The sequence below is a fragment of the Carcharhinus amblyrhynchos genome, unplaced genomic scaffold (assembly GCF_965287045.1).
Source record: "Carcharhinus amblyrhynchos unplaced genomic scaffold, sCarAmb.v2.hapA scaffold_44, whole genome shotgun sequence".
NCBI lineage: Eukaryota > Metazoa > Chordata > Chondrichthyes > Carcharhiniformes > Carcharhinidae > Carcharhinus > Carcharhinus amblyrhynchos.
This window is the reverse complement of record NW_027649785.1, coordinates 2,482,081-2,497,248: the sequence shown is the minus strand read 5'-3', so window position 1 is coordinate 2,497,248 and position 15,168 is coordinate 2,482,081. Positions and strand designations below refer to the sequence as shown.

The 15,168-nt window shown below is 51.6% G+C and overlaps 1 protein-coding gene across 1 annotated transcript in view; it reads left to right on the top strand.

Annotated features, from left to right (window-relative positions):
• Nucleotides 1-14,861, top strand: part of cox7a1 (cytochrome c oxidase subunit 7A1) — a 29,435-nt gene extending 14,574 nt beyond the window's left edge. Inside the window, exons 2-4 of the mRNA XM_080181970.1 lie at nt 7,237-7,326; nt 13,653-13,737; nt 14,614-14,861. Of these exons, the coding sequence (XP_080038096.1) occupies nt 7,237-7,326; nt 13,653-13,737; nt 14,614-14,672 (234 nt within the window). The 3' untranslated portion in view covers nt 14,673-14,861. The remainder of the gene's footprint in view (nt 1-7,236; nt 7,327-13,652; nt 13,738-14,613) is intronic.
• The last annotated feature ends 307 nt before the right edge of the window (nt 14,862-15,168 follow it).

Sequence of the window (15,168 nt, the reverse complement as noted above, 5' to 3'; positions counted from 1 at the left end):
GTCCCTCCACTCTGTCCCTCCACACTCTGTCCCTCCGCACTCTGTCCCTCCGTACTCTGTCCCTCCGCACTCCGTCCCTCCACACTCTGTCCCTCCACACTCTGTCCCTCCACTCTGTCCCTCCATACTCTGTCCCTCCGCACTCTGTCCCTCCGTACTCTGTCCCTCCGCACTCCGTCCCTCCACACTCTGTCCCTCCACACTCTGTCCCTCCACTCTGTCCCTCCACACTCTGTCCCTCCGCACTCTGTCCCTCCGCACTCTGTCCCTCCGTACTCTGTCCCTCCGCACTCTGTCCCTCCACACTCTGCCCCTCCACAGTCTGTCCCTCCACACTCTGTCCCTCCACACTCTGTCCCTCCACAGTTTGTCCCTCCACAGTCTGTCCCTCCACACTCTATCCCTCCACACTCTGCCCCTCCATACTCTGTCCCTCCACACTCTATCCCTCCACACTCTGCCCCTCCACACTCTGTCCCTCCACACTCTATCCCTCCACACTCTGCCCCTCCACACTCTGTCCCTCCACACTCTGCCCCTCCACAGTCTGTCCCTCCACACTCTGTCCCTCCACACTCTGTCCCTCCACAGTCTGTCCCTCCACAGTCTGTCCCTCCTCACTCTGTCCCTCCGCACTCTGTCCCTCCACAGTCTGTCCCTCCACACTCTGTCCCTCCACACTCTGCCCCTCCACACTCTGTCCCTCCACACTCTGCCCCTCCACAGTCTGTCCCTCCACACTCTGTCCCTCCACACTCTGTCCCTCCACAGTCTGTCCCTCCACAGTCTGTCCCTCCTCACTCTGTCCCTCCACACTCTGTCCCTCCACAGTCTGTCCCTCCACACTCTGTCCCTCCACACTCTGTCCCTCCACAGTCCGTCCCTCCACACTCTGTCCCTGCGCACTCTGTCCCTCCACACTCTGTCCCTCCGCACTCTGTTCCTGCGCACTCTGTCCCTCCACACTCTGTCCCTCCGCACTCTGTCCCTCCACAGTCTGTCCCTCCGCACTCTGTCCCTCCGCACTCTGTCCCTCCACAGTCTGTCCCTCCACACTCTGTCCCTCCGCACTCTGTCCCTCCGCACTCTGTCCCTCCGCACTCTGTCCCTCCACAGTCTGTCCCTCCGCACTCTGTCCCTCCACAGTCTGTCCCTCCACACTCTGTCCCTCCGCACTCTGTCCCTCCGCACTCTGTCCCTCCACAGTCTGTCCCTCCGCACTCTGTCCCTCCACACTCTGTCCCTCCACAGTCTGTCCCTCCGCACTCTGTCCCTCCGCACTCTGTCCCTCCGCACTCTGTCCCTCCGCACTCTGTCCCTCCACTCTGTCCCTCCACACTCTGTCCCTCCACACTCTGTCCCTCCGCACTCTGTCCCTCCACTCTGTCCCTCCACACTCTGTCCCTCCACACTCTGTCCCTCCACAGTCTGTCCCTCCACACTCTGTCCCTCCACAGTCTGTCCCTCCACACTCTGTCCCTCCGCACTCTGTCCCTCCACACTCTGTCCCTCCACACTCTGTCCCTCCACTCTGTCCCTCCGCACTCTGTCCCTCCACACTCTGTCCCTCCACACTCTGTCCCTCCACTCTGTCCCTCCACACTCTGTCCCTCCACAGTCTGTCCCTCCACAGTCTGTCCCTCCACAGTCTGTCCCTCCACTCTGTCCCTCCACACTCTGTCCCTCCACAGTCTGTCCCTCCACACTCTGTCCCTCCACACTCTGTCCCTCCGCACTCTGTCCCTCCACACTCTGTCCCTCCACACTCTGTCCCTCCACTCTGTCCCTCCGCACTCTGTCCCTCCACACTCTGTCCCTCCACACTCTGTCCCTCCACTCTGTCCCTCCACACTCTGTCCCTCCACACTCTGTCCCTCCGCACTCTGTCCCTCCACACTCTGTCCCTCCACACTCTGTCCCTCCACACTCTTTTCCCATCCTATTTGTGGATTTGTCCAGGTATTGGGTCAGTCCCGTATTCACTTCCACTCCCTGCCCCCGGCAGCGAGGCCCAGGCACCCACCACCCTCTGTATGAAAAATCTGCCTCGTACACCTCCTTTAAACCTGTGCCCCCCCCCCCAGTAATTAACTCCTCCACCCTGGGAAAAAGCTCGTCAATGCTCCGGTGAAGCACCTCGAGATATTTAGTGACACTGAAAATTATATAAATGAAAATCGTCCTGACAAAAAGGGTTGTGAATGTAGCCCAATCCATCACTCAAACCAGCTTCCCATCCATTAACTCTTCCCACTGCCTCTGCAAAACAAACAGCAGAATTAAGGATCCCACACATCCCGGACATTCCCACTTCCACCTTCTTCCGTTGGGAAAAAGATACAAAAGTCTGAGGTCCCGTACCGACCGACTCGAGAACAGATTCTTCCCTGCTGCTGTCAGACTTTTGGATGGACTTATTAAATTGATCTTTCTCTACACCCTGGCTATGACTGTAACACTGCATTCTGCACCCTCTCCTTTCCTTCTCTATGAATGGTATGTTTTAGAACATAGAACATTACAGCGCAGAACAGGCCCTTTGGCCCACGATGTTGCGCCAACCAGCTTTTTAAAAAAAACACTAACCCACTAATCTAAACCAATCCCTTTTCGTCCATAAACCTATCCACGGATCTCTTAAACGCCCCCAAACTAGGCGCATTTACAGCTGCAGCAGGCAGGGCATTCCAATCCCTCACCACCCTCTGGGTAAAGAACCTACCCCTGACATCCGTCCTATAACTACCACCCCTTAATATTTTTAATAATTTTAATTTTAAAATTTTAAAATTTAATAATTTTGTCTCTATAGTGCAAGAAACAATACTTTTAACTGTATACAAATAGATGTGGCAATAATAAATCCAATCAAAAACATGGGAAAAAGCATAAACTGGAATGAGGAAATTTATTGTCGAGATGATGAGAGGTGACTTGCTGCTGTGGTGTGTAGCACGGAGCCATTCACTCAGTGTGACCCTGACGATGTGGCTCGATGTTCGGGGATGTGAGTTCTCCGAGCTGTCACGTCAGGATGGGTAATTGTCTGACTCACTGTCCCAGTCACACCACTTTCCATCGTGGGTCGGATCACGAGTAGGGAGACAGCTTCACGGGTAATCGTCAATATGACGTGTTCTTCAAGCACCTTCGCGGGGTGCGGATTATCTGTGACTTCCTCAAACTAATCACCCCCTCAGAGGCAGCCGCAGGGTATTGGGCACAGAGACACCGCGATGGCTACCGAGAGGAACAGAACTAATACAGTCTTCAAAAACAAATCAGATGAAAAACATCTAGCAAGCACTAGACAAGTCATAGTATCAGAAAACACGAGGTTTCCATAGGAACAAACAGGAGAGAGTCGGGCTTTTATCTCCACATGAATCAGGGGAGAGTTTACCATCTGAAAGCCTTACAGTCGCAGTGGGTAGATTTTCCTCGGAATTATCCTGAAGCTTTACTGGAATGTCCCAGTCCAAGAATGTGGTAACGTGACCCCTTTAACGGGCAGTTCTTCACGGGCCATGGGACTGGGTCAGAACCAACGCAGTGCGAGGGTGACCAACCCAGGAACAAGGCCGGACATTCCCGGGGTTGGAAAACTTCAGTTGGAGTTGGGGAGTTGTCGGGAGGGGACGTGGATTAGACTTGCTGTTAAATCCTGCATCGTCCCTCGTTCTCAGTCAATAAATCTTTCAGTTTGTTACTTGCCTCAAATTATTACAGATTCTGGAGTTTGGACATTCCCTGATGCCGGAGGGAAGGTTTTCACAACAAATAATGGGAATTGGAGCAGGAAGGAAGGGATGACTTGGTAACAACTATGGAGGGGAACGTCCTCTAACCCTCTGCACCACCCCCAGTCCAAACTCCCCCAGCTATTCAATAAAGATCCTTCCAAACCCAGCTCCACTCCCATCTAGAAGGACAAGGGCAGCAGCTACACGGGGAACACCACCACCTGCAAGTCCCCCTCCAACCCCGCACCATCCTGACTTGGAAATATATCCCCGTTCCTTCCCAGTCACTGGGTCAAAATCCCGGAGTTCCCTCCCTAACAGCACTGTGGGTCAACCCACAGGACGTAGGCTGCAGTGATTCAAGAAGGCAACTCACCATCACCTTCTCAAGGGGCAACGAGGGAGGGGTAATAAATACTGGCCCAGCTGGCAATGCCCGTGTCCCACAAATAAATAAACAAAATTGCAGCTGTCAAAGTGCTGGAGAATTAGTGAGAGCGTCTGATGGGGTAAATCGGAAGGAGCTGCTCGGACATTGACCAACCAGAGGACAAGGGTTTAAATTAATCAGGTGAAGATCTCAAGGAGAGACAAAGACTTTTATTTTACACAGCGAGTGTCTGTGACCCGGAAGGTGCTGCCTGAACAGACGCTGGGAGCAGATTCAACAACTTTGAAAGGGATTTGGAGAAAGACTTTGCAGGGGGAAGTGAGGCTGGGGCCTTAGCTTTTTACCATTTATATAGATGATCTGGAGGAGGGAACCGAGTGTAGGGTGTCGAAATTTGCGGATGACACCAAGATTGGGGGAACGGCAAATTGTGCGGAGGGTGTGGAGAGTCTGCAGAAGGATCTAGATAGGCTGGGCGAATGGGCCAGGAACTGGCAAATGGAATTTAATGTTGGCAAGTGTGAGGTGGTCCACTTTGGTAGGAATAATGGTAGGAAAGACTATTACTTACGGGGCGAAAAACTGCAGCAGGCGACGGTGCAGAGGGACCTCAGGGTCCTTGTGCATGAGTCACAAAAACCCAGCCTGCAGGTGCAGCAGGTGGTCAGGAAGGCGAATGGGATGCTGGCCTTCATAGCGAGGGGGATTGAATATAAAAGTAGGGAGGTCTTGCTGCAGCTGTATAGGGCATTGGTGAGGCCGCAGCTGGAGTACTGTGTGCAGTTTTGGGCGCCGTACTTACGCAAGGATATTTTGGCCTTGGAGGGAGTGCAGAGGAGGTTTACTAGGCTGATACCGGAGTTGAGGGGATTGAGCTATGAGGAGAGGCTGAATAAACTAGGCTTGTACTCGTTAGAGTTTAGAAGAATGAGGGGAGATCTCATTGAGACGTATAAGATGATGAATGGGATGGATAGGATAGAGGTGGAGAGGCTCTTCCCGCTCAGAAAGGACAGTAGGACTAGGGGGCACAGCCTCAAGATAAAGGGGGCGCGGTTTAGAACGGAGTTGAGGAGGAACTTCTTCACTCAAAGGGTGGTGAATCTCTGGAATTCTCTGCCCGTTGAAGTGGTGGAGGCTGCCTCGCTAAATATTTTTAAGACGCGGGTTGATGGGTTTTTGATAAGCGAGGGGATTAAGGGTTATGGGGAGAGGGCAGGAATGCGGAACTGAGCCACGACAGATCAGCCATGATCTTATTGAATGGCGGGGCAGGCTCGAGGGGCTAGATGGCCTACTCCTGCTCCTATTTCTTATGTTCAGCCTCCTACGCTCCAGAGAAAAAAGTCCCAGTCTATCCAGCCTCTCCATATAACTCAATCCATCAAGTCCCAGTAGCATCCTAGTAAATCTTTCTGCACTCTTTCTAGTTTAATAATATTCTTTCTATAATAGGGTGACCAGAACTGTACACTGTATTCCAAGTCTGGCCTTATCAATGTCTTGTACAACTTCCACTACCTCCCCCGCAGCGAGTTCTAGGCACCCACTACTCTCAGTGTAAAAATCTGCCTTGTACATCTCCTTTAAACCTTGCCCCACGCACCTTAAACTTGTGCCCCCCTAGTAATTGACTCTTCCACCCTGGGAAAAAGCTTCTGACTATCCACCCTGTCCATGCCCCTCATAATCTTGTAGACTTCTATCAGGTCTCCCTCAACCTTCATCGTTCCAGTGAGAACAAACCAAGTTTCTCCAATCTCTCCTCATAGTTAATACCCTTCCATACCAGGGCAACATCCTGGTAAATCTCTTCTGTACTATCTCCAAAGCCTCCACATCCTTCTGGTAGTGTGACAACCAGAATTGCACACTATATTCCAAGTGCAGCCTTAGGTTCTATAAAGCTGCAACATGACTTGCCAATTTTAAACTTAATGTCCCGGCCGATGAAGGCAAGCATGCCGTATGCCCTCCTGACTACCTTCTCCACCAGCATTGCCACTTTCAGTGACCTGTGTACCTGTACACCCAGATCCCTCTGCCTATCAATACTCTTAAGGGTTCTGCCATTTACCGTATATTTCCTATTTGTGTTAGCCCTTCCAAAATGAATTACCTCACATTTGTCCAGATTAAACTCCATCTGCCATCTCTTTGCCCAAGTCGCCAGCTGATCTATATCCCACTGTATCCTCTGATGGTTCTCATTGCTATCTGCAAATCCACCAACCTTTGTGTCGTCCGCAAACTTACTAATCATTCTAGTTACATTTTCCTCCAAATCATTTATATATATTACAAACAGCAAAGGTCTCAGCACCGATCCCTGAGGAACACCCTCCATTCAGTTTCCTGGTCACATTAATATTCATGACTTTGAACATCTGGAAGCCTTCAAAATCTCAGCATCACTCCAATTTATCATGGCCAACGCACCCTAACCAGCACGTCTCTCAGACTGTGGGGGGAAACCAGAGCACCCGGAGGAAACCCACGCAGACACGGGGAGAATGTGCAGACTCCACACAGACAGTGAGCCGAGCCGGGAATCGAACCCAGGTCTCTGACGCTGTGAGACAGCTGTGCTAACCCACTGTGCCGATGTTCCAGACATCAGTGCAGGAAGGGTGTTCCTGATGGTGGAGAGGGTCCAGAACCAGGGGTCACAGTCTAAGGATAAAGAATAAGCCTCTTAGGACGGAGATGAGGAGAAATGCCTTCACCCATTGAGTGATCAGCCTGTGGCATTCACTACCACACAAAGCAGCTCAGACAAAACATTGTATATTTTTAAGAAGGATCTCAGTCTTGGGGAAAAGGGAATCAGAAGATATCGGGGCAAGGCAAGATCAGGGAACTGAACTGGATAATCAGCCATGATGGTAATGAATGTTGGACCAGGCTCAAAGGGCCAAATGGCCCCCCCAAACTCTGCTCCATATTTCATCTCAGGGTCAGGGAAGATGTCGGAATTGGGAACAGGGTCAGCCCTGGGACAGTGGACGGGATCCCAGTGTTCGGGAGAGCTCAGTGTAGGGGGTTAGTGTAACCATCGCAGTCACCTATCACTGAATGTTAACATTGCCTCTTCCTCCCCAGGCACTGCAGAATCTGGCTTCTAGAACATTCTCCACGACAGTCAGAAAGCAACTCAAAAACAAAGTGCCGGAATATCAGAAAATCTTTCAGGTATCGGCGATTCTTAACATTTCTAATCCAGAGGGAATTTGGGATAAAATAATTCTAAATCCCGGATTAAAGATGCAAATTAAGGTGACAGGATATTAAAAACGGAGGCCCAGAGAGAGGCTGTGAATTAGTGGAAAATGTTTCTAGATTTTAATTTTTTTAACTATATTGTTTTTTCCGTTTTTTCCCCCTTTCTCCTGCTGTCTTTATGCTGCGGGGGAACTGGTCAAAAAGCTTCAGCACAAAATCTCACAAATTGGTTAAAGTCCAACAGGTTTATTTGGTAGTAAATGCTACGAGCTTTTGGAGCGCTGCTCCTTCATCAGTTAAGTGGGGAGTTCTGATCACAAACAGGACTTATAAAGACACACAGTTTACAGAATACTGACTAGAATGCGAGTCTTTACAGCTAATCAAGTCTTAAAGATGCCGACAATGTGAGCGGAGGTAGCATTAAGCAGAGGTTAAAGAGATGTGTATTGTCTCCAGACAGGAGAGTTAGTGAGATGTTACAAGCCCAGGCAAGTCATGGGGGTTACAGATAGTGTGACATGAACCCAAGATCCCGGTTGAGGCCGTCCTCATGTACATTAAGTATAGATTAAACCTCTGCTTAATGCTACCTCCGCTCACATTGTCGGCACCTTTAAGACTTGATTAGCTGTAAAGACTCGCATTCTAATCAGTATTCTGTAAACTGTGTGTCTTTATATGTCCTGTTTGTGATCAGAATCCCCACTTACCTGACGAAGGGACAAAGCTCTGAAAGCTCGTGGTGTTTACTACCAAATAAACATAGAACATAGAACATTACAGCGCAGAACAGGCCCTTCGGCCCACGATGTTGCGCCGACCAGTTACAAAAACAATGACCCACTAACCTAAACCAATCCCTTTTCGTCCATAAACCTATCCAGAGATCTCTTAAACGCCCCCAAACTAGACGCATTTACAACTGCAGCAGGCAGGGCATTCCAATCCCTCACCACCCGCTGGGTAAAGAACCTACCCCTGACATCCGTCCTGTAGCTACCCCCCCTTAATTTAAAGCTATGTCCCCTCGTGCTAGCTTTCTCCATCCGAGGAAAAAGGCTATCACTATCCACCCTATCTAAACCTCTAATCATCTTATATGTTTCAATAAGGTCCCCTCTTAGCCGCCTTCTTTCCAACGAAAACAACCCCAAATCCCTCAGTCTCTCCTCATAGGACCTCCCCACCATACCAGGCAACATCCTGGTAAACCTCCTCTGCACCCTCTCCAAAGCCTCCACATCCTTCCTGTAATGTGGGGACCAGAACTGCACACAGTACTCCAAGTGCGGCCGCACCAGAGTTGTGTACAGTTGCAACATGACGCTGCGACTCCTAAATTCAATCCCCCTACCAATAAACGCCAAGACACCGTACGCCTTCTTAACAACCTTATCTACTTGATTCCCAACTTTCAGGGATCTATGTACACACACACCTAGATCCCTCTGTTCATCAACACTATTCAAAGTCCTCCCGTTAGCCCTATACTCGACACATCTGTTGCTCCTACCAAAGTGAATTACCTCACACTTCTCCGCATTAAATTCCATCCGCCACCTCGCGGCCCAGCTCTGCAACCTATCTAAGTCTCCCTGCAGACTATGACACCCTTCCTCACAATCTACCACACCTCCAACTTTGGTGTCATCAGCAAATTTACTAATCCACCCAACTATACCCTCATCCAGATCATTAATAAAAATTACAAACAACAGTGGCCCCAAAACAGATCCCTGAGGCACACCACTCGTAACTGCACTCCATGATGAATATTTACCATCCACCACCACCCTCTGTCTCCTATCTGCTAGCCAATTCCTGATCCAACTTCCTAGATTACCCACAATCCCATACATCTGCATTTTCTGCAGAAGCATACCATGGTGAACCTTATCAAACGCCTTACTAAAATCCATGTATACCACGTCAACTGCCTTACCCCCGTCCACCTCTTTGGTCACCTTCTCAAAAAACTCAATAAGGTTAGTAAGGCATGACCTACCCGCTACAAAACCATGCTGACTATTTCTAATCAATTCATTACACTCCAAATAACTATAAATCCTATCCCTAATAATTTTTTCTAAAACCTTGCCCACAACAGAAGTAAGACTCACCGGTCTATAATTCCCGGCAAAGTCTCTGTTCCCCTTCTTAAACAATGGGACAACATTCGCTATCCTCCAATCCTCCGGGACTACACCAGAGACCAATGACGACCTGAAGATCTGAGCCAGAGGCTCTGCAATCACCTCTCTAGCCTCCCAGAGAATCCTAGGGTAGATCCCATCCGGACCAGGGGACTTATCTATTTTCAGCCCCTCAAGAATTTCCAGCACATCCTCTTTATCAACCGTAATACTGTCTATTTTACACCCCTGCAACCCAATGTCCTCCTCAGCTATATTCATGTCCCCTTGCGTGAACACTGAAGAGAAATATTGTTGGATTTTAACTGGGTTTTGTGAGACTGTGTTTACTCCAGTCCAACACCAGCATCTCCACATCAAAGAGCTTCCCCATGACAGGAATAGCATTACATTTGATGATAGTTGATGCGGCATCTGTCAAATAATAAACCCTCCCAGACCCTGCCGGGGAGGGTGGGGGGGGGCTTAGGAGGAGGAATGAGGGGGGGGGGGGGTGGGGGGGATGAGAGGGGTTAGGGGCTGGGGGATGGGGAGTCGGGGGGGTATGGGGGGGTGAGCAGGATGGAGGGGGTAGGGGTATGAGAGGGGTGGGGGGGTGAGGGGGGGTGGGGTTATGAGGGGGGGGTTAGGGGATGGGGGATGAGAGGGGTTAGGGGGTGGGGGATGGGGAGTCGGAGGAGTTAGGGGGTGAGCAGGGTGGAGGGGGTGGGGATGAGTGGGGTGAGGGGGGGTGGGGGTATGGGGGGGGTTGGGGGGATGAGGGGGTTAGAGGTATAGGGGGGGTTGGGGGGGTGAGGGGGGTGGGGGTGAGGGGGGTGAGGGGGGTGGGGGATGAGAGGGGTTGGGGGTGAGCAGGGTGGGGGTATGGTGGGGGTGGGGGGGTGAGGGGGGGGATGGTATTGGGGGGGGTGGTTGGGGGGGGCTGTGAGCTCCTTCACATTTCCCACTGGAGGGTGTTGTGGTAAATCCCCGGACAGATTCCGGGCCTCGGGACGGAGACTCCGGGCCTCGGGACGGAGACTCCGGGCCTCGGGACAGAGACTCCGGGCCTCGGGACGGAGACTCCGGGCCTCGGGACGGAGACTCCGGGATTCGGGACGGAGACTCCGGGGCCTCAGGACGGAGACTCCAGGCCTCGGGACGGAGACTCCGGGGCCTCGGGACGGAGACTCCGGGCTTCGGGACAGAGACTCCGGGCCTCGGGACGGAGACTCCGGGCCTCGGGACGGAGACTCCGGGCCTCCGGATGGAGACTCCGGGCTTCGGGACGGAGACGGAACCACCGACAGTTTGTGAATGAATCCATTGGAGCTGAATCCCGGCATCTATCCAATCAGAGACAAGCATATTGGCCTGTGCCAGCGTCAACACGGAGGGATCCAGACGGAAGCGGATCTTTATCCCGGTCAATCCGCTCTGACACCTTTCACCTCATCTGAGGAACAACTGATCAACTCTGTTCCTGTTCCCCTCAGTGTCACCGCTCGTGCCCTGTGGAGTGCCCGGCCTGTGCCCTCCAGCTCCAAATCCAAAACTCCACCACTAGGAATGTGAAGGGATATCCGCCACTTTCCTGGATACCATCCAGGATTAAAGACCAGCCCCTTCCCACCTCCGCTCCCTCCATCCCTGGCACACAGCGGCTGTGTCCACCCACGGCAGTAACTCACTAAGGCTCCTTACTCAGCACCTTCCAAACCACCCACAAGGACAGAGCGGCCACACATGGGGGAACAGCAGCGCCAGGAGACGGAGCTGGGCCACCCTGGGCAGGGGCGGCAGTGTCTGGGGCACTGGCCATGTGCCAACTGCTGGAAGCATGAGTGTCAGTAATGACTGTCAGTCCCGGGGGCACGGTGCGCCCGCTCTCCGTGGAACCAATACCCGGAGCTGCCTCTCCAAACCACCCACCATCCCGACTTGGAAATATCTCAGCATTCCTTCACTGGGTCAAAACCCTGGAACTCTAACAGCACTGTGGGTGTACCTACGCCGCAGTTTTGTTGTATTTTTTTCCCACGTTCTGCTTCCCTCCTCATTCCTTTATCCTGCCATTCGCTCCTCATCAAACTCACTTTCATTACTTATCCCATTCCCACTTTCTCCGACTCTTTCCCTGTTTATTCTCGCTCTTACCCTCCAGCCAATCCCCTTTTGGCCTTGAGCACCCGGCTGTGTGAATGGGATTGGGTGTTGGGAGATGGGAGTCAGCACCTTACTCTGTCGGTTACACTCCGCTCGCCAGCACCAGGCAGCGACTCACCCCCAGCTGGACGGTTAACATTTCAGATCGTCTGGAAAGCTCGGGTTTAAGCTGCTTTCCGGGTTAACCGGGAATCCAGGAACCCCGTAGCTCTGAGGACAGGCTCGGAGAGAAGGGAAGGGTCTTCACTGCACACCTTGTGGATGAAGGGAAATCGGGATGAGGTGTTGGGTTTGGAAGGTGCTGTCGAAGGAGCCTTGGTGAGTTCCCGCAGTGCGTCCTGAAGCTGATACACTCGGGCACCAGTGAGCACCAGTGGTGGAGGGAGTGGACGCGGATGGTTTCGGTGCCTACCTCTCTCCTGGGTGGTGTCACACGTCCTGAGTGTTGGAGGAACTGCACTAATCCCAGTCCCACAAACTCTGTCCCATCCTCGGATGGTGCCTCGGATGGTGATGGCTAACACGAGGGGACATAGCTTTAAATTAAGGGGTGGTAATTATAGGACGGATGTCAGAGGTAGGTTCTTTACTCAGAGGGTAGTAAGGGTGTGGAATGCCCTGCCTGCAGCAGTTGTGGACTTGCCAACTTTAAGAGCGTTTAAATGGTCAGTGGTTAGGCATATAGAACATAGAACATTACAGCGCAGAACAGGCCCTTCGGCCCACGATGTTGCGCCGACCAGTTAAAAAACAATGACCCTCTAACCTAAACCAAACCCTTTCCATCCATAAACCTATCCACGGATCTCTTAAACGCCCCCAAACTCGGCGCATTTACAACTGCAGCAGGCAGTTATATAGAACATAGAACATAGAACACTACAGCACAAACAGGCCCTTCGGCCCACGAGTTGCGCCGATCACATCAACTCCTATCTATAACCCCCAATCTCATTAAACCCCATATACTCATCCAGAAGTCTTTTAAAAGACCCCAGCGAGTTCGCCTCCACCACCACTGACGGCAGCCGATTCCATTCACTCACCACCCTCTGAGTGAAAAACTTACCCCTAACATCACTTCTGTACTTCCCTCCCCGCACCTTAAATCTGTGTCCTCTCGTAGCGACCATTTCAACCCGGGGAAATAGCCTCTGAGAGTCCACCCTATCTATTCCTCTCAACATTTTATAAACTTCTATCAGGTCGCCTCTCAACCTTCGTCTCTCCAGGGAAAAGAGTCCCAGCTCCCTCAACCTAACTTCATAAGGCATGCCTCCCAGTCCAGGCAACATCCTTGTAAATCTCCTCTGTACCCTTTCAATAGCTTCTACGTCCTTCCTATAGTGAGGCGACCAGAACTGCGCACAGTACTCCAAATGGGGTCTGACAAGGGTCTTATAATAATATATAATATAATGTATAATATATAATAATATATAAGGGTCTTATATGGATAACATTGGAATAGTTTAGGTTAGAGGGTCATTCGATTGGTTCCACTGGTCGGCGCAACATCGAGGGCCGAAGGGCCTGTACTGCGCTGGAATGTTCTATGTTCTATCCAAACTCCCGGCTCAGCCCCAGGATGGAACAGCCCTGGGATGGGATATCCTTGGGATTGGCTACACTCAGTGGAGCCAACCCCACCCCCCAGGGATCGTTCCAACAGAACGAGCTACACAACACAGACACAGACACAGACGCAGACACAGACGCAGACGCAGACGCAGACACAGACACAGACACAGACACAGACACAGACGCAGACACAGACGCAAACACTGACGCAGACACACAGCAGACACAGACACTAACACTGACACTGACGCAGACGCAGACACTGCCATGAAGAGACCGGAGAGATTCTGCATTTGTTGAAAACTGTGTCCAAACTTGGGTCATTTTACTTTTTCTAGCGGCGATAAGGTTTGGTTTAGGGGTTGCTGAGGGAGTGACAATAAAGAGATTTTGTTTTTCGGTGTCTCATTTTAGGCGGACAATGAGCTTCCCGTCCATCTGAAACGAGGGACAGTTGATGCTGTGTTCTATCGAATCACCATGGCCATTACAGTGGGAGGTGAGGAACGGCCATTGGTAAAGTAACACTGGAAACACCGTCCCCTCTCCCCCCATCCCAGTCCTCTCTCCCTCTCTCCCCCTCTCCCCAGTCCCCTTCTCCCCAATCCCCTCTCCCTCTCTCCCCAATCCCCTCTCCCTTTCTCACCATCTCCCCAACCCCCTCTCCCAATCCCGTCTCCCTCTCTCCTCCTCTCCTCTCTCTCCCCCTCTCCCCAGTCCCCTCCCCCCTCTCCCTCTCTCCCCTCTCCCCAATCCCCTCTCCCCAGTCCCCTGTCCCCCTCTCCCCCCTCTCCCCAGTCCCCTTCTCCCCCTCTTGACTTCAGGATTTTTTTTCCAGCTTTGTTTATTTTGCTCTGATCCCACACCCAGCCTTAATCAATCAAGCACAGTGAGCATCAATAGTAACAGACTCACATAATCAACCCCAACACAATCGAACTCTTCAATGACAATAGAGTTCTATTTGCAACGATGATTACTGTCCGTCTCCCTGTCGTCCTAGAATCCTACAGTACAGAAGGAGGCCATTCGGCCCATCGGGTCTGCACTGACCACAGACCCTCTCCCCATAACCCCATGCATTTCCCTATCTAATCCCGCTAACACAAAGGGCAATTTAACTTGGTCACTGCCCAACCGGCACGTCTTTAGAGTGTGGGCAGAAACCGGAATATCCGGAGGAAACCCACACAGACCTGGGAAGAATGTGCAGACTCCGCACAGACAGCGACCCGAGGCTGGGAATCGAACCCGGGTCCCTGACGCTGTGAGGCAGCAGTGATAACCCACTGTGCCACCGAGTGTAATCACTGTAAACACTTACCGCAATGCTTTATTTTTGTTGATAACTGATCCTTTCTGACTCTTTCCCCAGGGACATTCCTATCGCTGTATTATTTATTCCAGGCTGCCCTACCCCGGACAAAGAAATGAGGGAAAAGACAGGCTGAGCTCGGCAGAGCTGCCCAAAGCTTTCTTTTAGATTTTAATTCTTGAATTGCAACTCTGCCGAAATGAAGAAACCCGAGAGTGACCATGAGCCAAAGATATCCTGCAGAGACTGGGACACAGCCATTTCACTCCTCTGCCCATCGCAGTCTCCAATAAAATGATTCAAAGGAACAGAGTGAATTCTCTTTGGCTTTCTGGGATTTGAGGGGGTTGCGTCTCTTCCTGGCATTTGACCTCCCACTGTTGGTCGCTTGAGCCGATGGTGAAAAATTTAAAAGGTGAAAAGCTGCAGCAGGCGACGGTGCAGAGGGACCTCGGGGTCCTTGTGCACGAGTCACAAAAACCCAGTCTGCAGGTGCAGCAGGTGATCAGGAAGGCGAATGGGATGCTGGCCTTCATCGCGAGGGGGATTGAATATAAAAGTAGGGAGGTCTTGCTGCAACTGTATAGGGCACTGGTGAGGCCGCAGCTGGAGTAC